Genomic DNA, 24,574 nt, shown 5'->3' with positions numbered 1-24,574 from the left:
ACCAGAGCCAACCACTTCGTCTACGACTCGGTCTCCATCATCCAAACTCTCCATCACCTCCGTCTCCTGGATCAACGTCAAGCCCTGACGACCCCCTGTAATTAAAAATACAGTACTGTACTGTAAAATATTTTGCATATGTACTCTTTATTATATACTGTACTTTGCTGTATACATATTACTGTACAGGGGGTGTATACACAACCATGTACAGTATACTGTATTTATGGGTGATTTAAGGGATTTTCAAGGGTAATTTTGACTCTACGCGATTTTCGCCTTACGTGCTGACTTTAGAACCTAACCCCTGCATAAGATGCAACTCCACTGTATAGCTCTTAGCAAAAGGATCTCACAAAACTGGTTGACTGGGCAACAAAATGGCAGATGAAATTCAATGCTGATAAATGCAAAGTAATGCACTCTGGAAAACATAATCCCAACTATACAAATCAAATGAGGGGGTCTAAATTAGCTGTTACCACTCAAGAAAGAGATCTTGGAGTCATTGTGGATAGTTCTCTGAAAACATCCACTCAGTGTGCAGCAGCAGTCAAAAAAGCTAGCAATGTTGGGAATCATTAGGAAAGAGATATATAATAAGACAGAAAATATCATATTGCTTCTCTGTAAAACCATGGTACCTCCACATTTTGAATACTGCATGCAGATGTAGTTGCCCCATCTCAAAAAAGATATATAAGAATTGGAAAAGGTTCAGAAAAGAGCAACAAAGATTATTAGGGGTAGGGAACAGCTTCCGTATGAGGAGAGATTAATAAAATTCGGACTTTTCAGTTTGAAAAAGAGACGACTAAGGGGGGAATATGATAGAGGTCTATAATATCATAACTGGTGTGGAAAAAGTAAAGAAGAAAGTGTTTTTTACTCCTTCTCATACCCAATAGGTTAGGCCCATGCAATGTGTTGGAAATTGAGTGGCATCTGGTGGCCTTATAGTCATTCCTCCCACTGATTAAAGCACAGGTTCTTACAGACAGGGCCATGACTGTTTTCTGCATCAGCTAGTAGGGACTTGCTCTGTCTCATCTTCTTTGCAAAGAGATAATAGATCTACTGAACGGGTGTCTGTTGCACCACTTCTTCTAAATAATCCTCTGCCGAAGAATTGAAAACAGTCTTATCACCTATCAAAAACCACAGCAGCAGCCCAAATAGTTCCTTAAAACAGGGGTAGTCAATTATTTTTTGTTAAGGTTCAAATTTCTTGGGTGAGGTCCCGACTCCAGAGAAACGTTTTTCACACTGCAAGTGCTCCTGTTCAATAAACTCATACAATGCTGTGCATTAATAATATACCCCTTTGCTTATATTTCTAGTGCATTAAATGAAAAATAAAATCAAACCACTGTATAACCTAAAAATAACTTCCAAGAAAGGTGTAATAAATTACATCTGAGACTTTGAGAAAGTACATAGACAAAATGTCAAGTAGATGCAAATATTAGCATTAAAACACTTTCAGACACTTTCAATTTACAAAGAGCTTTGGTTTTGTCAAATTTGGCTTTGGTTTTGTCAAATAAAATTATTGTAGGCATATATATAGAGAGATATGAATAATTACTGTGAAATACTTGTTAAAACTAGATCACTACTGAAAATGTAATTTTGTATGGCAATACAAATTATAGATAAAATATAGATGAATAATATAGAATCATAATAGTCACCATCAGTGGGAAAAGAGACAGGTCCTCTGCCGGAGAAGGGCCTTGATGTTTGGAGTGAGTTAAGGCAAGATTGAAGCAATTGTACAGATGATTATCAGGCAAAACGGCGCAATTATGCAATTTTATGTTGTTTGTTGTTGAGAATGCTGACTCTCGCACATATGTCGAGCCAAACATAGTCAAGATGTTAAATGCCACCTTCCTCAAGTGTGGTTACTTGGAGTACAGCATAAGAGTTGTCCAGAAAGTTTTTCAGATGTAGTTTGTGTGATGCACCTTAAGCACTTCATTCACTTGTAAATCAGCACGTTCCTGCTGTAGTTTTGCTTTTTCAGCATCTGGAAAGGATACTTTTGCTTGATTGCACCAAGTGCCATTTGTTTGGACCATGAATGGGTTCTTAACAAATAGGATGATGTCTTTAACGCTTCTAATTCTTGGAATCTTTCCTGGAAGTTTTGAAAAAGCCTGTCCAGAGAGTACACCATCTGATTCACATCTGCAGTGTCCCAGCAACTTAGCAGTATCAGGAAATGCAGCATCTCCCCAGTTTCCAAATCACTTTTGAAGAGACTCCATTTTTTTGAAATGCAGTGACGTGGTAGAGATCCACTATGTTTTTATTTCACCCCTGTAGCTTTAAGTTGAAATAATTTAAGTGGCCTGTCAAATCAACAAGGAAGGCCAGGATGTTCATGCTTGTGGCATCCCTCAAAAATTTGTATAGCTCTGCTGCCTTTTTCCCTGGACTTTTATGTAGCTATTTTTCCACATGAACTCCAGTTTGCCACAGCCTTCTTAGTACTTGCCTTTGTTCAGCCAACGGACGTCATTATGAACCAACAGATCATTGTAATCGGCAGATACTTCAGAAAGTAAGCTTTTGAGCTGTGTTGCAGCGCTGACTTGGACTGAAGGAAGTTGACAAGTTTTATCACCATTGACATAACATTAGCTTACTCATGCTAAGCTTTGCACAGAGTGTGGTTTGGTGGATTACAGTGATAGAAAATCAAATTGGGATGCAGTACCAATCATGGTAGGTGCGCTATCTGTTGTAATTGACCCAATCTGAGTCCTGTCTAAACCTTCATTAGAAAAAAAGTTTGAACAGAATTAAACAAATCCTCACCTGTCATGGGATTGTTATGTGGTGTAAGGGACAACAAATCCTCCATAAATTTCTCTCTGTCAAAAAAAGTCTGAAGGTGTCAACATCTTTCTTCTCTGCAAAAAGGGTTTCAGCCGTAGTAGTCATACGCTGCTTAATAATGTCCACATCTATAAAAGGTTTCCTGTTATGCTATTTCCCGCACACACCTCAGTGAAGCTTCAGTTGCATTTTCCTGAGTGCAAGTAGCTTTTGAAATATTTGTGCTCTGAAAATATTCATCTTTTAATTAAGTGATCTTGTCTGATCTTAAATGGGAGCCCGGTGGATAATTGCAGTTAAAATCCATATGCTTTGTTTCATAGTGCCAGTTGATGTTCCCACGTTTAAATACAGTACCATTAAACATCAAACGCACCAGAGGTAGGACTACAGCTTTCAACAGTGTAAATGAGCCTATGAACGTACTCTTGGCTTTCTATTGGCAGAAAGTGATGATAGCGCAAATTAAACAAATAAGGAATTAAGGAATCCATCATTAATTCACAATATTGGAAATCGCATTGTGAGAGAATGAGAGGGAGCAGTGGAGTTGAGTATTCTTTAAAACTTTCAGAATCAAAAACCAAGAATCAGCATTTCCTGATCCGACCTTCTAATGTGTAGTACCAGTACCAATGTGTAGTGCTACTTGCACAGATACTCCAAACTTTGCCGGTACGAAGTTGTTAAATGATGCGTTAATTGTAATTTTGATCATAATGTTTTTCTTCTCTACAGCTGGGTAGCCATTAAAAACATTGTGTTCATTGGGAGAAAATATTCTGCCCTTGCACCCATTTGATTTTGTGATTTATGTTTTCTAACCGTGCTCAGTAGTGGCACTATAGGTTTGTCAGCATAGCAAGACATCTTTTTAGGTGGTTTATCTGCTGTAATAAAATGACTTCTGTACTGAAATTTAGCATATGGATTTCTTTCTGTAAAGGCATTTTTGTAAGGAGAAAAATCTCTTTTGGCCATTTGTTTCAAATATTTATTCCTTAATACCGATTGAGGCCTTCAAATATTTTTTACTTGCTGTTGACGTTTAAAAATTAACTGAATTGATATTCTGTGTTATATTCGTTAATACTATAGACAGGTATGTATATAATTAGCAAAGCTCCTTACTATGTGTTATGATCTTATCTACCAAGTGCAAAATATGCATCTACATTTTTTTAAAATATGCATTTATATAGGTTGCAGAGGAGTTGGTCTGATTTATTCATGTTGTCTCATAACATTCCAACAGATGTTTCTGTAAGTATTATGTTAAAATGTTGACTGCTTTATTATTAGTACCACCACCACCAAAATCAAGATACAGTAACATTTGGGAAACGAATAATGGTGATGAAAAATGAAAAGTAGACAAGAAACACAAGTATTTGTAAAAAGAAAAGGAGTACTTGTGGCACCTTAGAGACTAACCAATTTATTAGAGCATAAGCTTTCGTGAGCTACAGCGTAGCTCACGAAAGCTTATGCTCTAATAAATTGGTTAGTCTCTAAGGTGCCACAAGTACTCCTTTTCTTTCTGCGAATACAGACTAACACGGCTGTTACTCTGAAACAAGTATTTGTATTTATGGCTTCCATTTTCAAAAAAGGAAAATGTGAATAGAAACCAAAACATTTACAGAATTGCTTTGAATATGGAAATTGAAATCAGAGCACATTGATTTTTCTGAAACACTAATGGCAGCAGGAATGGCAAAGAAGGAAGATTCATAGGTTGCTTCCAGATGGAGAGCAGTCAGGTGGGACTCTGGGATACAAGTTGTTATATGCTTGACACAATCGCAAATTATATTACATGTAATACTGATGTTACTTAACTGAGTTCTTTTATTGTAGATAATTGTATTACTAGAATTAAAAAAAAAATTAAAAATACTCCCAACAGTAAATATCTTCACCGAAATCCACAAAACAGGGAAATTCAGAGTGGAAGGATAGCCTTTGGCTTGATAGTCTATTCTTACCTATTGTGCAATATTATGTATAGCAGTGGTTCTCAAACTTTAGCAACCCCCATCTTGATTTAAAATTTTTCGCAGACCCCCCCCAGACCAGCTGCTTATTTTTCTGGGGGTGCTCAAACCCCACTTAGTCCCAGGCCCCGCCCCCACTCCACCTCTTCCCCAAGGCCCCACCCCACCTCTTCCCCCCTCCTCCATCCCTGCCCCTCCTCTTCTCCACCTCTTTCCACCCTTCCCCTGAGCGCACTCCGTCCCTGCTCCTTCTCCTCCCTCCCAGCGCCTCCTGCATGCCACTGAACAGCTGTTCCGCAGCATGCAGGAAGCACTGGGAGGGAGGGGGAGGAGTTGATCAGCAGGGCCAGGGCCTCTGGACATGACTCACAAACCCCCTGGAGTACCCTTGTGGACCCCCAATGGTCCACGGACCCCAGTTTGAGAACCACTGATGTATAGCATATGCAAAATTGGAAAAGAATTTTAACACGTTTTAAATTGGTTATAGTTTAGGATGTTTTGTAAATATAGGGCGACTAATAATATTGTCTCACAAATATGGATTAACTACTGTGGAGCTACAACTCTGATTATGCTTCCAAAAGAACAGTTGCATAGCATGTGTATGAGTTAGTGTAGTATCTTGTGACTATTGATGCTTTAGTTTAAAAAAAAAAAAAGTTCTGTAGTAAAATTGCGGGTTTGTTTTATTACGTATATGAATCAGAACTGGGCAGGAAATTCTAAAAAAATATTCCTTGAACGTGCGTGTGTGTGTGACGCTCTCTCCCCCTCCACTCCCTGCCCCCAAGAAAATCTTCCTGATGAAAGTTTTTTGTCAAAATCACAGACATTTCCTGACCAAAAAAAATTTACATCAAATAATTCATGACTAGGTCTAGTATGTAATGCTGTTAGAAGTGGCATTTCAGCAAAGTACTTAGATACCTCTTTAAGTCCTGTTGAAGTCAAGTGCTTTGTCGACTGAGGATAGAGTGAGGTCTGTGACTAAATATTTTGCTCGTTTGGGACCAGAAATGTGTAGACATTGCTCTATTGATGCCCATTAATAATTTTGCAATTTCCAGTGGCTTTGGCTAAGTTTTATCATTCAAAAGTGAAAGTTAATATATTAATTGATGAATATAACTGCATGCACAAGTGATGTGCACATCCCATAAAAGTGTGTTGCATTTTTACTGTCCACAGGAGTGCATGGGCAGGGATATATATTGTAGCCATATCTTCATAACCTGCTATGTAGTTATAACAAACAGGAAAATAAAGCAGGTTGTTCACTATCCTGTGCTGTCCAGGTATCTGGTAAATACAGGTAAAATAACTTTCCTCAAACATTTGAAAAATCTGCCCCAAAGATACTTTTGTGTCTGTCTTACCTTTAAAATTTGTTTTTGGTCTTGTTTAGGTTTCAGGTCATTAACACTAGATAGTTTCCAAATTATTCTAGTGGAATTCTTCATGCTGCCTCCAGAAGTCTCATTTTATCATACATGCAAAACGGGGGGCGGGGAAGGAAGCTTATATTGATTATGAAAAAGTTGACTTTAGAATTCAGTTTTTACATTTAAACTACATTTGGAAGCGGTAGTCACAGAAGAAAAATTTTCACTATATTCTGTTACATTACAATTTAATTTGAATTTGGTTTTCTTCAATTTATATGCATCTGTGTACATTAGGATTTTTGGTAGAGTTGCCTGAAAATTTTTCCCACATACAGAATTTTTTTGTAGGTTTTGTGAAAAAAACAAGAATTAATGTAGTTTTTCACTAGTGTTAATCATTTTCAAAAATAAAACTTAAGTATTACAGTGAAGATGAAGCTGATAATCAAAGGGGTAAATTCTGCTGACTTCAGCTTTTTGCTTTTGCTTTTTTTCTTTCTTTGCCTGCTGACTCTCATTCCACTGTGATCAGCAGTGTTCACATTCGTAACAGGGAGAGCTCGGAGATGAGAGAGCTACATGCTGTATCTCAGGCAAAAGTATTCCGAATTTATCAGACTTTTCATTGTCTGATCTTACATATCATGATGATTTTGCATTCCATAAATTTTAGTGGAAGGAATAGTTTGTATATGTGACAAGCTGGACTCCCCACCCCTTCGGGATGCCACCTGATGTACTGGGGTTTCACTGAGCCCCTCTTGCTCCGCCACCTGGACTCCCTCTCCCTGTTTTGCTGAATTAGGCTTCTTGCAGCGCGTGCGTGCACGCACACACACAGGTAGGCACGCACCAGCTGTAGAATCACACAGAGGCTGCAAACAGCTCTCTATGCGAAGGCTCAGCTAGCAAATTGCCCAGCACTCACATGCACTTCCCTTTTGGGATGTAAACCCAAAATAATATCGTCTTGCATTGTATAGAAAGATCTGCACAGTGCAAGCTCATAAAAATTGCCCTCTCCCTCAATGTGGAGAGAGAGATGTACAGCTTCTGCCCCCCTATCCCCTCCCCGATATGAATTGCAAAAGCTGGGTTATGTTATAAACAAGAAATAAGTTTAACTACAAAAGGCAAATTTTAAGTGAATATAAGGGATAGCAAACAGAACAAAGATTACTAAGCAAATAAAACAAAACATGCAAGCTAAGCTTGATTCGCTAAAGAAACAGGTTATAAAATATAATTTCTCACCCTACATGTTGACTTAGGCAGGATGCAGAGTTTCTGTAGCTTAGAGTTCGTTATTTCTCTTACAGACTAGACTTCTGTCCTTCTCTCTTCAAGTACTTTTAGCAGTCATTCTTCTTGGGTGGGAACGCAGTGAAGGGAGAGTCTTGATTGCCTTGCTTCCCAGCCTTAAATAGAATTTATATAAGGCGAGAAGCCTTTGTTTCCAGTGGAAAAGTACCAGCAGTGTCCACGGTGGTATTTTGCATTAGGTGATGGTATCACCTGACCTTGCAGTGTTGAAGCAACCATGAAACCAAGTTTATTTGTAATGTCCGCAGGAAGGAACTCCAAGAAGATGGGAGATCCACACCTTTAAGGACTCATTATCTTTTTCTAATGACCCATCAAGGCTGATTGCTTATTGTCTGGTGGACATTTCCCAAGTACACACACAGTTGTAATTGTTACATAGTTAATATTCCTAACTCCAGACACAGAAGTGATTCATGCATACAAATTAGAGAATCTCATTCAGTAAATTATAACCTTTCCAATAATACCTTACAAGACCCATCTTGCATAAAATGTATCTTACGCTATATTCATATAACAATATTTCTATGAAGAATCTGGAGTGTCCCGCCTCAGTATATTTTTCTCCTTTTGTTAAAATATGGAGACTTAAATTAAAGCTCTGTTGCCGGATAATGCTATAAAGTGCTAGCCCTATTTTAACTGGAGTCAGAAGTGACAATGTGTCAATCTCAGGATAGAATTTTGAAGTGGGCGCAGAATGATTACAAAAGGCAGCACAGGCAGTAATACGTTGGGGCATTGCTTACATCACTCTCATTAGGATGGTTAAAGCTCAGTATTATAACTGCCTCTTGACTTCTTGTTTAAAAATGAAAATTAGTGCTGTTGATTAATTGCAGTTTTAATCGCACTGTTAAACAATAGAATACCAATTATTAAGTATGTTGGATGTTTGCCTACGTTTTCCTACATATTGTATTTCATGTATATTGTGTGTGTGTGTATATATATATATATAGAGAGAGAGTAGTTGAAATCAAAGTGAATATAATTTTATTACAAATATTTCCACTGTAAAAATGATAAACAAGTACTCCAGTGCAATCTCTCTCTCTCATGAAAGTGTAACTTACAGATGTAGATTTTTGTTACATTGTTTTGTTTTTGAGTACAGTTATGTAAAACTTCAGAGCCTACAAGTCCACTCAGTCTTACTACTTGTTCAGTCAATCGCTAAGACAGACAAGTTTGTTTACATTTACAGGAGATAATGCTGCCCGCTTCTTATTTACAATGTCACCAGAAAGTAAGAACAGGCATTTGCATGGCACTTTTGTAGTCAGCATTGCAAGATATTTACATGCCAGATATGCTAAACAGTCGTATGCCCCTTCATGCTTCGGCAACCATTCCAGAGGACATGCTTCCATGCTGATGACACTCGTTTAAAAAAAATGCATTAATTAAATTTGTGACTGAACTCCTTGGGGGAGAATTGTATGTTCCCTGCTGTTTTACTCACATTCTGCCATATATTCAAGTTACAGCCATCTCGGATGATGACCCAGCACATGTTGTTCATTTTAGGAACACTTCAGATTTGACAAAACGCAAAGAAGGTACTGATGTGAGATTTCTAAAGATAGCTACAGCACTCAACACAAGGTTTAAGAATCTGAAGTGCCTTCCAAAATCTCAGAGGGACGAGATGTGGAGCATGCTTTCAGAAGTCTTAAAAGAGCAACACGCTGATGTGGAAATTACAGAACCCAAACCACCAAAAAAGAAAATCAACCTTCTGCTGGTGGCATTTGACTCAGATAATGAAAATAAACAGGCATCGGTCTGCACTGCTTTAGATTGTTATCGAGCAGAACCAGTCATCAGCATGGATGCATGTCTCCTGGAATGGTGGTTGAAGCATGAAGGGATATATGAATCTTTAGGGCATCTGGCACATAAATATGTTGGGACGCTGGCTACAAATGCCATGAGAATGCTTGTTCTCACTTTCAAGTGACATTGTAAACAAGAAGCAGGCAGCATTATCTCCTGCAAATGTAAACAAACTTGTTTGTTTGAGTGATTGGCTGAACAAGAAGTAGGACTGAGCAGACTTCCAGGCTCTAAATGTTATTTTTGAATGCAAGTTTCTTTTTGTACATAATTCTACATTTGTAAGTTCAGCTTTCATGATAAAGAGATTGCACTACACTACTTGTGTTAGGTGAATTGAAAAATACTACTATTTTTGTTTTTTACAGTGCAAATACTTGTAAGCAAAAATAAATATAAAATGAGCACTGTACACTTTCTATTCTGTTGTAATTGAAATCAATATATTTGCAAATGTAGAAAACATCCAAAAATATTTAAATAAATGGTATTCTATTATTGTTTAACAGTGCAATTAATTGCGATTAATTTTTTTAGTCTCTTGACAGCCCTAATAAAACTTTTTTTAAAAAAAAGGTCAGTTCAACTGTTTCTCATATTCCAGTAACATTGCAGAGTTTCAAGTGCTATTGGTCCCTACTCCCAGGCAGAATTGCTCCCTACACCCAGCCAGGAGAGAGAGAGAGAAAGTACTTAATTTTCTGATGGTGATACTCTGGTTCCGGTGCTCTGGGAATTGAAGAGCTGTCTTCTCCTTCTGATATCTGTGCATGTCATCTGTCACTGTCTACATGTGCGGGGGCCCTGTTATATTTGTGGTTTTTTCATCCCTTGCCCAGACTCTATGGCGAGCCCTCAGTTGGTCCAGGGATTTGTGTGGGGGGTGGCGATAGGGCTGGAAGGTTTACAATGCGTCTGCAGGGAATATGCAAGAAATTTATTTTGGTCTAGTGAGGCTGTAGCATCTTCTCTGAGGAGCCTCTCCATACTGTGCAACACATGCATCCTTTCTATGTATAATTTCAAAGGTAGTCTCAGGCTAGGTCCCTGCTGGAATTTCCCAGTGCAGGGAGTGATCTGCCCCTATTTGTTTGTTGCTGAAAACAGTGCTGCAAGACTGTTCTTACTTTTGGGGGTTTCAAGACTAAATTCACTGTTGTTTAGGGGAAGTTACTTATTCACTTCAACTCTTAATTATTCTGGTGATTCAATAGTATATTTAACATTTCACTTCTCCCATATTCTCCTCCCAGAAAACATACCAATTTACAAATTAAAACTAGGAGTGCAATTAAATGGGGTATGAAAACAAAAGTTGTTTACTAGAGCCAGAAACATTTTTATGTGCTGATAACTCAAGCCTGGCCTTTATTCCTTAAATTTTGAAAATACTTTGCTTAGGGTTGGTCTTTCAATATGTTTTAGAATAGCTAAGCTATTAAAGGATTTGTCAAGTTTGACGGGCCCAAAGTGGAATACACTCAAATGTTTCCTTCCTTACCTTCCATGTGTGTGTAATTATATAGTGTGAGAGTACATGTGTATTTACACAATTTAGAGAAAGGCTGAGACGTAGTCGTGATGTTGCACCCATTGAAGTCAATGGAAAATTTGCCACTGACTTCAATAGAAGAGCAGCCTGAGGCCCATGAAATGCATATAGAGACATCTGCAGGAATCCCACTGAAAACAGTGAGGGTGTCACAATCTGGCAGTTACGAGGAATAGTACTTCAAGAATAGTGGTATTGAAATCCGTGTACTGCTCAGCATGATGAAGGGTGATGGAGTGGGTATTGTACAATGCCCACTCATATTATTGGTTGCCATCTTTGGGATTAAATGTACAATAGAGGTCCAAACTACTTGTTCAAGTCTCTTTTCATGTGGCACATTTCACAAGTGTAGAGGGAATAATCCTGGTGTCTTAGCCAAATTTCAATTGGAGTAATTACAGTCTGCCTGCTTGGATTGTCACGTATAGAAATTTGTCCAGCAGAGTAAACGTGCATCAAACACATTATATAAAGGCATTTTGAAATGTGATTGTGATATCATGATGTAACTTTCCACAGATATCCAATGTTATTTCAGGATCTGTTATTTCACAAGGTTGATTTGCAGGGCATGATATTGTACCATCCAAACTGTTATAACTCAATCCAAGAAGAGGAAAACGTTGAAGCTTATAGCCTACCTGAAATTCTCTTCCGATTTAATGGGATAAGGTAGACACTTCCTGCCTAAAAATGTCAACTTGTCTCTTTGTTTAGAAGTTGCTACCTTCCACTTCATACTCTGTGTGTATGTGTGCTAGCATGTGAAGTACTTTGCGGCCCCCTAGAATGAAAAAGGTTGTATAAATGTAAATTTTTAACAATTAAAATGAAGAAACAAAACAATTGGAATTTTATTTAAAAGCAATACCAACAAACACATAATATTCATCAAGAAATAAGTACAGATTTGTGTGTTTACCTTTACTTTAAAGTTTCCAAGATTTATCAGTATACCATAATAGAAAAAATTTAAACAAGATCACTGGTTAAAATCTAACCAAGGTCAACATTGGCCAATATCATTACTATCAGAAGTCTTTTTAATTAGAACAGGGTGATGTTTTTTGTCCACAACTTTTTTTGATCAAAAATGCAGATTTGGGTTTAGGGAAACATTTCAAAGTTGTCTACTTTGCCAAATTGTTTTAGTCAGAGCAAAACTGGGAAAAAAATCATTTTGGTATTTTCTTTAAACTAAACATTTTGATTTTTTATTCAAAATGACTTTTTGAAATTTGTTTTAAAAATTAAAATACAAAAACATTTTTAAAAGCTCACAAACAAAACAGTTTGCGGTTGAACAAAACATTGCATTCAACCCCCCCTCCCCCCCCCAAAAATTGTTTTTAGACTTTTGGTTCACTGGAAAAAAAATTTTAATTGATTTTGGATGAATCTAAAACAATTTCTTTTTTCAAAATTTTCGGAACTTCCAGCGAACCAAAAATCAGCTTTCACACAGCACTATATTTAATGGCCTGATTGAAATACATTCATGGTCTTCGATCAGATCCCAGTATACAAATTTGTACATCACAAAAGTCACAAATAAAATAGCACTTATTGAAACTTTTGGCAATCTTAACATAGTGGTTGTGTTAAGATTGAATTACCCCCACCTCACAAAGGTGATAACTCCAGGTTAGCATAATTTGGTAGGACAATATGGAAAAGTTTAATTTCTGCTGCCTGCTCTGTACCTGTCCTATATATACTCAATGTCAGTCTCCAGAACAGCATCTTTCACAAGTAAATCGCACACAAATTATTAAAACAAAAAAGCTCACCATTACATCTGATAGGCTCTTATAGTTTCAAAACTGAATAATATTTTTGTTGTCCTGATTGCAGAGTGATTACTTGCTTTTTTACAAAACAATATTACAATAACAAAATTAATGATGATGGCTTTACAAAAACAAATGTGAAGCAGGTTTTTCTATAATCAAGAGCACTTTTCCACTTGATTTTGGCTTTCCCCAAAGGTGACATTCAGAACAAATTGAAAATTTGTGAATTCTCATGCTATTATTTAGTTCATTGAAGATATCCCAGAATGTACCATTATGATAACGTTGATTCTATTGATGGTAACCTTTGAATGAGGTTTCTAGATTTAAATTAATATATTCTAAAAAAAAATTTTAAAAATCGTTTCTTTGTTCAGTTCCCTCCATGCCTGGTGAGTAGGGATATACAACCTACTTTCAATCTGTACTTCACTGAACATTTTATTTTTGCTTTTCACTTCATTTGTGGTTTCTGTTGGCTACTTCTGGTCAGAAAAGAAATAGAAATGTATAAGTAGTTTGGTTTGTGAGTGTTCTAGAGAGAAGGATGCATTTTCTTGTGGGCTCATAGGCTAGAGTGTGGAAACAGAGCAAGGAGACCATGTGACCTGCTGGTTTATAGACGAAGACATAACTGTGAGCTATGATTGTCTACCATTATTTATTATTATTATTATTAATTATTGACATTATTTCTATACATTCTGAAAAGTAGATTAGAAATTGCTATAAGAATCCTTCAGGAACTACACTAACATCAATCTCAAATATTTGTATATGTTAAAACATTCAAGAAAAATGCAAATGTTGGACTGTAAGTAAAACATAAAATTATAAGAATCACATTATTTCTAAAGAAGATACAAAAGATACCCACAGCTTTGAAATGTAATAATATACGGTTACCAGTAATCGTGGTTTAGTGAACACATTTATATCCAGCTGCAGCAAACCTGAACAATAATAGATTGGCAGAAAAAATACACTAAAGTGATGTCCAAAATGTAAAAGAAACAGTGTGTGAAATCTTGGTTCCACTGAGGTCAATAGGAGTTTTGCCATTGACTGGAACCAGGATTTTCCCCAGTATTGAAAACATGCAAGTTTAGACATGCAACATGATGCTGTCAAGGTTCCTTCCCCACTCTGAACTCTAGGGTACAGATGAGGGGACCTGCATGAAAAACCCTCTACGCTTATTTTTACCATTTTAGGTTAAAACTTCCCCAAGGTACAAACTATTTTTCCTTTTGTCCCCAGACTTTATTGCTGCCACCACCAAGCGTGTAACAAAATATAACCGGGAAAGAGCCCGCTTGGAAATGTCTTTCCTCAAAAAATCCCCCCAAGCCCTACACCCCCTTTCCTGGGGAAGGCTTGATAAAAATCCTCACCAATTTGCATAGGTGAACACAGACCCAAACCCTTGGATCTTAAGAACAATAAAAAAGCAATCAGGTTCTTAAAAGAAAAATTTTAATTGAAGAAAAAGTAAAAGAATCACCTCTGTAAAATCAGGATGGTAAATACCTTATAGGGTAATCAGATTCAAAACATAGAGCAAAACCTAGGCAAAACCTTAAGTTACCAAAAAAAAAAAAAAACAAAACACGGAATATACATTCCATTCAGCACAACTTATTTTATCAGCCATTTAAACAAAACCGAATGTAACGCATATCTAACTAGATTGCTTATTAACCCTTTACAGGAGTTCTGACCTGCATTCCTGCTCTGGTCCCGGCAAAAGAAAACACACAGACAGAGAGAACTCTTTGTTTAAACCGCCCCCCTCCAGCTTTGAAAGTATCTTGTCTCCTCATTGGTCATTTTGGTCAGGTGCCAGCGAGGTTATCTTTAGCTTCTTAACCCTTTACAGGTGAAAGGGTTTTTTCCTCTGGCCAGGAGGGATTTAAAGGTGGTTAGCCTTCCCTTTATATTTATGACAGATGCCTTAGGATCCAGTCTTGCAAAGATGTAGTGAGCAGTCACATGAGCGTTTTCATCAACTTCAATACAACTACTCACTTGAATAAAGTTACTCAAATTTCACAGGATTTGACCCTTTATTTTAGAGTTTAAAACAAAATTCAGGCCTGTCCAGTATTGTGGCCTATCACATTAGAGATTCAAGTTCCATTCTTAGTCCAGCTCCCTCCCTCACTCACCCTAGTCATCAAGGCTAGTTTAACTTTGTTAAAAATTTTACTCAGCCTGCACACATTAACTGCATAAATCTGCTTGGTTTTAATCTTGAATTGGGCTATACAGTATGCAGTCCACATTTAATATTTGATTGTTATTTGCATAACATCGTTGGTGAGTATGATACTTCAGTCATGTTAAAAGACATGGTCTCTGCCATAGAGGTATTATATTTGAAATAAATGGTTTTGGAAATATACAAGTAGATATTAACCTCAAAACCTAGGTAATTGGGGTTGAACAGAGACCAGAACTGACAAAACGCTGCTCATTTCAAATCCTTCTACATCCACAATAGCTTAATTTTGTATTTACAGTTTATAGAACTGTCTTTCGTTCTGAATTTCTTATCCTTGTTGAGATTTTGGCATGCATGTATGTTTTGAAATTATTAGATTTGTCAATAGAATTTTGAAACAAATCTTGGATAATCCTCCTCCTCCTCCCAACGCCTCAAAATGTGAATTGCGTACTTTCCTGTATTTTGACTTTTTTCCCACCTGAGTTAAGATTGGTGTTTAACATCATGAAGGTTCTAGAAGGCTTGTTAGAGGATTTCAAAAATAGTAGTTGAATATTCTAATTTTGCTTAATAAACAAAATATAAAGCACATTTTTCCAATAAATGAACTAATAATTGTCTTGTTTTTTACCTTCTGTGTAAGCCACATTCATAATAGAGTATGATACATTTTGCTGAAAGGGTTAGTTTAATAAATGCAGTTAAGATGCTGATTTATTTTTGAAGCCTGCTAAAATATATTTTTTTCAAAGATGGATTTATAAAATCTGTAATACATCTGTTTCATAGTTGCTTTGAATTAGATACAGGTAAAGATTTACTTGTGCAAAATTCATTCCATCATATGTGCATAGCTAGTAGTGCTAATAAATGCATACCAAGTATTTGGGTGTGTAAAGCTTCTTGTGCACACATCAAGGTCCCATTTTAAAAATTTGTTTCTGAAAGAAAGTGCTGTAGATTAATCCTGTCCTAAATGAATCTTTAAATGAAAGTTCATATTGATTTGTAATAATAAAAAAGTTAAGCTCTTTCTCACCAAAAATCATTTTTAATTTGTTTAAGCAGTTGAAGTATGACCTCCCATACTCGTAAAAAAGGAAGGAAAGGAGGGGGGAAAGGCTTTTCTCGAGGCAGTATTTCCAGCTCTGCATTGTTGTACATCCCTGTACCCATGTACATCCAGTGTCGATTATCTAGTAGATTATCTGCTTGTCTTTTTGGGAAGCGGTTGTCCATTATATTTAAGCAATCAGATGAGGGAATTTTTCTTTAAAAAGCTTGAATGGGGGATAATGGTAGTCGCAGTATCATGACGAGATTGTCCAGGTTTCATTTCTGAAATACTGTCGCTCACACTTGAGTCCCCATGAAGTCTTCTACAAATAAGTTGGCATACAGTCTTACGAACACTGCTGGACATTAAGAAATACATAACTGGATCTAAACAGCTGTTGAAAGCTGAAAATACAAGCATAATCTCATTGCATTTGTGAATTAACTCCTTCCAGTAACAAGATGTGTGTTGTAATTGTGATGTAATGTAGACAAATCGGAATATGTGATATGGAACAAAACACAGGGTGAAAATAATAAGTACAATGAAGGAATTCCTTGCAGTGGTGCTGTACTTTCCGGCATTGGGAAAATCTGCTCTTTTCTTGGAAATTTTCAGAAGGTTCTTCGCAATTTTAACATATGAAAGTATTAGTAGAAAGAAAACTATCCAAAAGACTATAACAAGAATATAGTTTAAAATTGCTTCCATTTTTGCATTCTGTTTATCTCTGTAATGGAAGCACATGGTCGAATTGTATTCTTCCCTCTTAGCAGACTGAGCAACTATAATTATGAGTCCTATTACTGCAATTGTCCACAATATGCAACAGATATATCTGCTTCGTGTAGCTGTTAACATTTTTGGACGTCGTATAGACTTGTTAATTTTTACATAACGATCCATGCTAATTAATCCCAGCAGTATGATGCTAATGTACATGTTCATATAAAATAGGGTTCCAACAATCTTGCAGAAAATCAATCCCAACATCCATGTGTCTTTGTTAATATGATATAGTATACGGAAGGGGAGGCAGAAGATCAGTAGAAGGTCTGCAATGGCTACATTAAGCAGGTAAATCTGGATAGAATTTCTTTTGTGATTAATGCACAAAAAAGCAAACAAGGCTATAATATTGCCAACCAATCCAATGACAAAAATAATGGAGTAAAAAATGATGAAAACAAGAGACAATGAGCCTTCTTCCATGGAACAGACAGTAGCATTTAGGGTTTCTGAAGAGAAGTTTCTGGTTAGCTCAGTTTGGTAACTCCAGAAGACTTCCTTGTATGGAGAAGAGTTCGGGAGCTCAGTTGAAGTTGTGTCCATAGTCTGTTGGAGCTTCCTTACACTGTCCTATAAGGATGCAAAGGGAAATACTTAAGAATTGTTCGCTGTGATATTAATGTTGTATGTTACATTACTTTGTCATAGGCACAGTCTTAAATCAAATTATTTATAGATGTTTAAAGGCAGCAACAATAGTAACAAATACAACTATCTATAATTTATTAAGTGCAGTCAGTTGTGCAGAAGAACTTTCAACCACATTTCAAAATTATTGAGGCACTTGTGTGTTATAGCCTCTTCTTTTCACACTTCCCCTGAGTGTGCAAAAGCAGATGCTGAAACAAAACTCATGCAAAAATTCATTTATAGTTACGTTGTAATTACTTTTTAAAATATAACTCTTTTTGTATTGTCTGTGAGGGAGAGGTAAGACAAATTATACTTACAATTTTTTATTTTGTTGTGTATATTTATATTTGTTCCATGGAGTGCTGAGTTATTTTCACACCATCTCTAATTCTGAGTTTGTTGCGGGGCAGGAAATCACAATAAAACCAGAAGACAGAGCCTCAGCCTTGGCTTCACAGAGTTAAAAAAGATATTTTTAATAGAAATGCATAAAATAAGTGTTTTCCTGAAGGGGCAAAACAGCAATGAAAATAATAGAATGATGTACCTTTGATCAAATAAGTAATTGACTAACTTCTTCACTTTTGTATCTGATTTGTATATATATTTCAGTATTATACATGTTTTGCTAATGACACTATTTAGTCTGTTAAGTCTCTCTTTTGACTTTATTTTAATTTATTTGAGTGCTCATGGGTTCTTTTTGTTTTTGGATTTTTTTGCATAAGAGCATCTGTCAAAATATGGAAATTAAAGTACTGGGTTACTGAGTAAATGACCGCTTCACTGAGTTCAGGGTTTGTTTTTTTTAAGACAGATCTTTGGTTTTGATAAACTCAGTTTTACACTTGTTTGTATTCTTATAACTCTAACAGAACAACAGATTTTTGGGGGTAACAGTGGGGGGGAAAGTATCCCAAATTCCATCTTACAGTAAACTTTCATTTATGTATTAACTCTTGAAAATGGAGGCTGTAATTGAATATGGGATACAATTTTAACAGTGCAGATGGCAACAATATAATACAGAAGAAAAAATCTGAATATTGCTAAGAGCTAATAACATGCATAAAGATGTACACTTGAAAGATTCAGAATAATTGAATGGAAGATCTAAAATATTTTTGTATACCATGTTGGCTGTTCTTATGATAATAGTAAGTAATATACTGAAAATGGTGTTGTCAGACTGCATTACTTAGACCACAAACTATTGTAAAAGAAGTAGGTTTGATCTAATAGAGAGTATGTTTATTTCAATTGTACTTTTCAAGACCATCTTTCACTTTGCTAATTTAAGCTCTGTTCATGGGGGGAAAAACCTTGATACTATGATTTATATAGTTAGTTTTTAAGCAAAATAGAGACGTGAATATTAAGCAAGTTATATAAGTATTGCAATCAAAGTTCTTCTCAGCTGCCGGGACAAATACTATCACAGATATCAAATCAGACATAATTTACTTAAACTTTGAGGCTTGTAACTAAATGTTTTAAGTTCCTGAATGGTCAGTAGTACCTTTTATAATATATATTTCATTTGAAATTTGATTTAGTATATCTTTAATGAAAAGGGAAATACTCACCTTCTGATTCCTTATGGACCTCTTCTGCTGACTGTTTTCTAAAACCCTTTAAAAGGAAAGAGGAAGATAATGTGCATGTCTTATTAGAAAGCTAAAAAAAAAAACTTCTCTGTGATAAGAATCAGCCCTGTCAGCTAGATAAACTTCCTGTGTTGCTGTGGTGATGTTTCTGGCAAAGGTTTTTTCTTGTTTTGTTTTTTTGTTTTTGTTTTTACAGCTTATAAAATTGAGTCTCGGTTTAAAATAGTAGTTTTGTTTTTTGCCAAATCTTAATCAGTTTTTCTGTATGTGTTGTTTTGTCCAAAGCTCAATACAAGAGTAATTGGACATTTTGACTTTTGTCTAGAAACTTTTGATGGCTTCCTTTTGGAAAATAATTAAGGTGCTGTTGGCTTGGATGTATCTGCCTCCAAAATTCTGATAATCAAAAACTACAATACCACATCCATAATTTGTTTGGGTGGGAGTCAAGAGCTGCCTCTGGATTCTTCAACTTTCAATTAGGCTAATTAGGAAGCTATATCTTCTTATAAGGGGCTACTATTTTTTTCTTAAGAGTTTGAGTTTTATATAAAACAATTCATAGGATTTATGAGAGAGTGCTTCAGGTTCTCTGCCAATATGGCTCCTTTTTGCTGCTCCAGTGCCAAAAGGCTGAAATGGTCATTTAACAAGCTATTTGGAGATTCTTTCAACACATGGTCTTTGTAGCCAGGGATAAGAGGGCATGTCTGCAGTATCACTGCACTCCAGCAATCCCCAGCTGCTAGAGCAGCCCTCTTGGGACCATGGGCAGCCAGGCACAACTTAGAACATCCCTGAAGCTGCTCTAAGATGTTTTTTGGCGTTCACTGATTCCAGAATTGGGAAACCACAAAGGTAGCACAGAGCCTCATTTGGTTTAATGGGTTTTGGTAGTCACACAGGAAGGTTGTTTTGAATAAGCTGTAATATAGTTTATACTACTTCTTAACAACTAAACCATGGGAGAGCATTAGAAGCACATTTGTACATCTTTTTTTTATCATATACTGATATAGAAATACATCCCAGGGATAAGGGATTGGGGAATGTAGGGTGATACTTGTATTATTGACTGGGATATGGAAGAAGGTGTTTTCTACCATGTGGTTTTCTTTTAATATGATCCTGAATTAAACAGAATATTTTAATGTAGTAGAAATTGTTGAGCTTCATCAAAGAGAGCCTCCAATATAAAGTAACGTTCATGTAATTAGTCCTTATGTATTTCTGGCCAAAGTAGATTCTTCCATAGTTGCACTCATCTGTAGTGTGTTCAGCCTTGCATATTGGGAGGTTGTGTAGCAACTCTTCCAGATTCAAGAGGTCAAGTTCCTTGTAACCATATATGATGGCTTATAAATACTCCATTGTTAGTTTATTAAAATACACCTGGAGCAATAAAAATGACTGTGTAACAAACTGTCCTCTTATTCAACAAATCTGTTCCATTTGTGCCAGAGGTTTAAGCAGATTAATGGCAGTGGCACTAACATTAATTAAGCCTGTCAGTTATTTATTATACAAGTTCCAACCTTTTCCAGAAGTTTGGTACAAGAGAGCAAGGCCAAGTACATCTGGCCATACATTCCTGGAAACCCCAAAATCACCCAACGGGCTGCGGAGGGATAGAGACGTTGCTCATCGATAGCTTTCAGTTTTTCAATTTCTGCAGTAAATTATTCTCCAAAAAGCAATATGTAGTTTTGACATTGATCCATTTAAACACGCTAACCTTAATATGATTGGTTTGACAGTTGTGAGGAGATGCAAAAAATGCTCCAAGGGTTCATTGTGCTTGTGGAGGAATTTGTACTCTTGGGGGAATTCTGAACCAAAAAATTAAAAATTCTGCACACAATATTTTAAATTCTGCATATTTTATTTGTCAACATAACACTATATAATCACGTCAGTTTCAATTATTGAGGTTATTTATTTCAAAATACCTGTCAGCAACTATGTCTGTAACAATACAGACACACACAAAAGTTCCCCCAGAAATAGAGAGTTAAAGAAACCCGTATGACAAACCAGTTCCTGTTTCTCTGACCCCTCCCTCCCAGAGCCCAGGCAGGGGGCCAGATACCCTCTAGAGCTCAGCTGCAGGGCTGCCCCCCAGCCCAGACACTCGCATCTCCTACCCTCCCAAATCCCAGGGATCCTGAGGGAGAAACAGCCTAATGCTGGGTTCCAGGATTGTATAGAGTTTCCTGCATGCTGCCTCCTTCCTTCAGGGCGGGGAACTGCAGCTTCCAGGAACCCTCCAGCTCCCTCCCCCTCCTACCTGCAGTTTCTTTTGTTGTAGAGCTGGGCTCTGCCGGGTCCAGTGGCCTCCTAGTGGCGGCCAGCAGCTCTGCAGCCCATTTGTGTGGCAAGGGTGGGGGGAGAAAATTGTGCTCAGACCATTAATTCTGTGCAAATTCTGCATTGCTCAATGGCACAGGATTCCCCCAGGAGTAAACTTAGCTAGATGTATTAAATACTGCCTGCTGTTCCATATCAGGTTATATAAATATATATATATATTGTGACAAAGTTCGTCCTCTGCCTGTGCTTATTGTCGGATTTGCTCGCCTCAGAGGTTCACGGCAGTCCTCAGTTTGGCCACTTTCGTGGCCTAAATTTGCCATTCATTCAGTTAGCCTCATCACTGGCCAGCATGGGGAAAGGAAGAAGAACAATCCCCGCAGTCTCTGCTGATCCACCTGGTGGATCGGGGAACAGGCCAGAGCCTTCCCCTCTGGTGGAACCCACAGGCCAGTTCAACTCCTCCAGTATTAAGTAGGGGGATGGGAGGAACTCTGGCCCGCCCTCTACTCCGGGTTCCAGCCCAGGGCCCTGTGGATTGCAGCTGTCTACAGTGGCTCCTGTAACAGCTGCGTGACCGCTACAACTCCCTGGGCTACTTCCCCATGGCATCCTCCCAACACCTTCTTTATTTTCACCACTGAACTTTCTTCCTGATGTCTGATAATGCTTGTACTTCTCAGTCTTCTAGTAGTACGCCTTCTCACTCTCAGCTTCTTGAGCCTCTTGCTCCCAGCTCCTCGCACGCACACCACAAACTGAAGTGAGCTCCTTTTTAAAACCCAGGTGCCCTGATTAGCCTGTCTGTCTTAATTGATTCTTGCAGCTTCTTGTTTGGATGCAGGTGTTCTAATCAGCCTGTCTGCCTTAATTGTTTCCAGAAAGTTCCTGATTGTTCTGGAACCTTCCCTGTTACCTTACCCAGGAAAAAGTGACCTCCTTAACCTGGGGTTAATATGGCTGCCTTCTATCACTCTCCTGTAGCCATCTGGCCTGACCCTGTCACTAAATATATATATATGTACACAAAAAATAAATATGCAATTCATCGCACTGTTAAACAATAATAGAATACCATTTATTTAAATACTTTTGAATGTTTTCTACATTTTTAAATACAGTCATTGGAATTAAAATACAGAATACAAAGTGCACAGTGCTCACTTTATATTTATTTTCGATTACAAGTATTTGCACCGTAAAAAAACAAAAGAAATTGTATTTTTCAATTCACCTAGTACAAGTATTGTAGTGCAATCTCTTTATCATGAAAGTTGAACTTACAAATGTAGAATTATATACAAAAAACTGCATTAAAAATAAAACAATGTAAAATTTTAGAGCCTGCAAGTCCTCTCAGTCCTACTTGTTCAGCCAATCGCATGTCCTGTGGAATGGTGGCTGAAGCATGAAGGGGGCATAGGAATGGGGAATAGATGGCCAGCCCTCTGTGGAGAAAGAGGTGGTTAGGAACTATTTAGAAAAGCTGGACCTACACAAGTCCATGGGGCCGGACGAGTTGCATCCGAGAGTGCTAAAGGAACTGGCGGCTGTGATTGCAGAGCCATTGGCCATTATCTTTGAAAACTCGTGGCGAACAGGGGGAAGTCCCGGATGACTGGAAAAAGGCTAATGTAGTGCCAATCTTTAAAAAAGGGAAGGAGGAGGATCCTGAGAACTACAGGCCAGTCAGCCTCACTTCAGTCCCTGGAAAAATCATGGAGCAGGTCCTCAAGGACCTTTCACGACAAAGAGATTGCACTACAGTACATGTATGAGGTGAATTGAAATACTGTTTTGTTTTATCATTTTTACAGTGCAAATATTTATAATAAAAAATAATATACTTTGATTATAGTAACAGAATACAATATATATAAAAATGTAGAAAAACATCCAAAATTAATAATTCAGTATTCTATTGTTTAAAACTGAGATTAATTGCGATTTTTTTAATCAAGAGCATATATATATGTAAAATATAATTTTGTATTGATACACAAAGATTCCCTAACCTCCTGGCCCAAAATACTTACATAATATGATTAATTCCTATATTTTCCATCTGATTATTACTGTTGGTATGAATTGTGGAAGAGTAGAAGCACAAATGCCATACAAGGAATCTGGGTCAACACCTGAGTTTTTTTATTTTTTCCCCGAAGGTCACTGTTTGCTAGATATCTCATACAGGCAGCTTGCTTCCCTTTTGCAGGTTGAAATTTTTGCTGGTTATGTTGGGATGGGCTTGAGCTCCAAAAGAAGGTTGTATGATACAAGGAATCTGGGTCAACACCTGAGTTTTTTTATTTTTTCCCCGAAGGTCACTGTTTGCTAGATATCTCATACAGGCAGCTTGCTTCCCTTTTGCAGGTTGAAATTTTTGCTGGTTATGTTGGGATAGGCTTGAGCTCCAAAAGAAGGTTGTATGTTGTTTATGTGAAACATAAGGTCTCTCAGAGATGGGATGTTTCCGCTGGAGAACTAGAGCTACATCCTGTTGGAAAAGTTGGTAGACTTTCATGGAGTTCTTATTCGTCATATTGTCATGACTTCAGGCTGCGTTCTCTGTGAGTACCAACTAGCCCTGATGAGGCCTTGCTGTGTTAAGGCAAGACTAGAGGGAAACCAGCAAGAGGTGAGGTGCTTATGCTGTACCAAAATAAAAGTTTGAAATGAAGAAGTAAAAAGATGCCGAAGTGGACTCCATTCCACAGACAAAAACTTAAGCTTCTTTTTAATATATTACAAAGATATTTTCAGTTCTTCAAGCAGGTTGGATTTTTTTGGTATTATAATCATGTCTGCTGGGTTTTCTCTTTTCAGCCACACTGCGTGCTACTTGCTTCAAAGGAGAATTCAGCACCTGTAAAGCTTGGTGGTTTTGGGGTAGCTATTCAGTTAGGGGAGTCTGGACTAGTAGCTGGAGGTAAGAATTTTATTTTGTGTTTTGCCTTCAAAACCTTAAACTACTGAGTGTGTGTGGTGCGTGTATAGTGCTATAGCATTAAAAATGTACATTTCCAAGAGGAACATGCCCTACAAATAAAAAATTCTGCAAATATTTTAGTATGCAACTCATGCACTAAAGGTTTTATGAACTTTATAAACACATACTTGATCAGTCTAAATTGTTAATTCATTAATAGTATACCTATAATGTATTGAGCAACTATAAAGAGAAATTCCCTTAAAAATTACAAGTT

General features: G+C 37.1%; 2 protein-coding genes across 13 annotated transcripts in view; one reads left to right on the top strand and one right to left on the bottom strand.

The window, feature by feature from the left end:
- CASK (calcium/calmodulin dependent serine protein kinase) overlaps positions 1 to 24,574 on the top strand; it is a 420,545-nt gene that overhangs the window by 237,840 nt on the left and 158,131 nt on the right. For all 12 annotated transcript variants that reach the window (XM_084635068.1, XM_084635057.1, XM_084635067.1 and 9 more), the window contains exon 6: positions 24,195 to 24,297. In XM_084635068.1, coding sequence (XP_084491194.1) covers positions 24,195 to 24,297 — 103 coding nt within the window. The remainder of the gene's footprint in view (positions 1 to 24,194; positions 24,298 to 24,574) is intronic.
- GPR34 (G protein-coupled receptor 34) lies at positions 16,013 to 19,108 on the bottom strand. The gene is made up of 2 exons (XM_084625920.1): positions 19,038 to 19,108; positions 16,013 to 17,388 (listed from the first exon to the last, which is right to left on the bottom strand). Exon 2 carries the CDS (start codon positions 17,359 to 17,361, stop codon positions 16,225 to 16,227), a length of 1,137 nt encoding a protein of 378 aa, XP_084482046.1. The 5' UTR covers positions 17,362 to 17,388; positions 19,038 to 19,108; the 3' UTR covers positions 16,013 to 16,224.

The sequence above is a fragment of the Lepidochelys olivacea genome (assembly GCF_965140295.1).
Source record: "Lepidochelys olivacea isolate rLepOli2 genome assembly, chromosome: 1".
Lineage (NCBI taxonomy): Eukaryota > Metazoa > Chordata > Testudines > Cheloniidae > Lepidochelys > Lepidochelys olivacea.
This window is presented reverse-complemented; position numbering and strand designations above follow the sequence as displayed.

What these genes read in the sequence shown, in the direction of transcription:
- GPR34 (XM_084625920.1), bottom strand. Translation starts at nt 17,361, where the DNA reads ATGGACACAACTTCAACTGAGCTCCCGAACTCTTCTCCATACAAGGAA.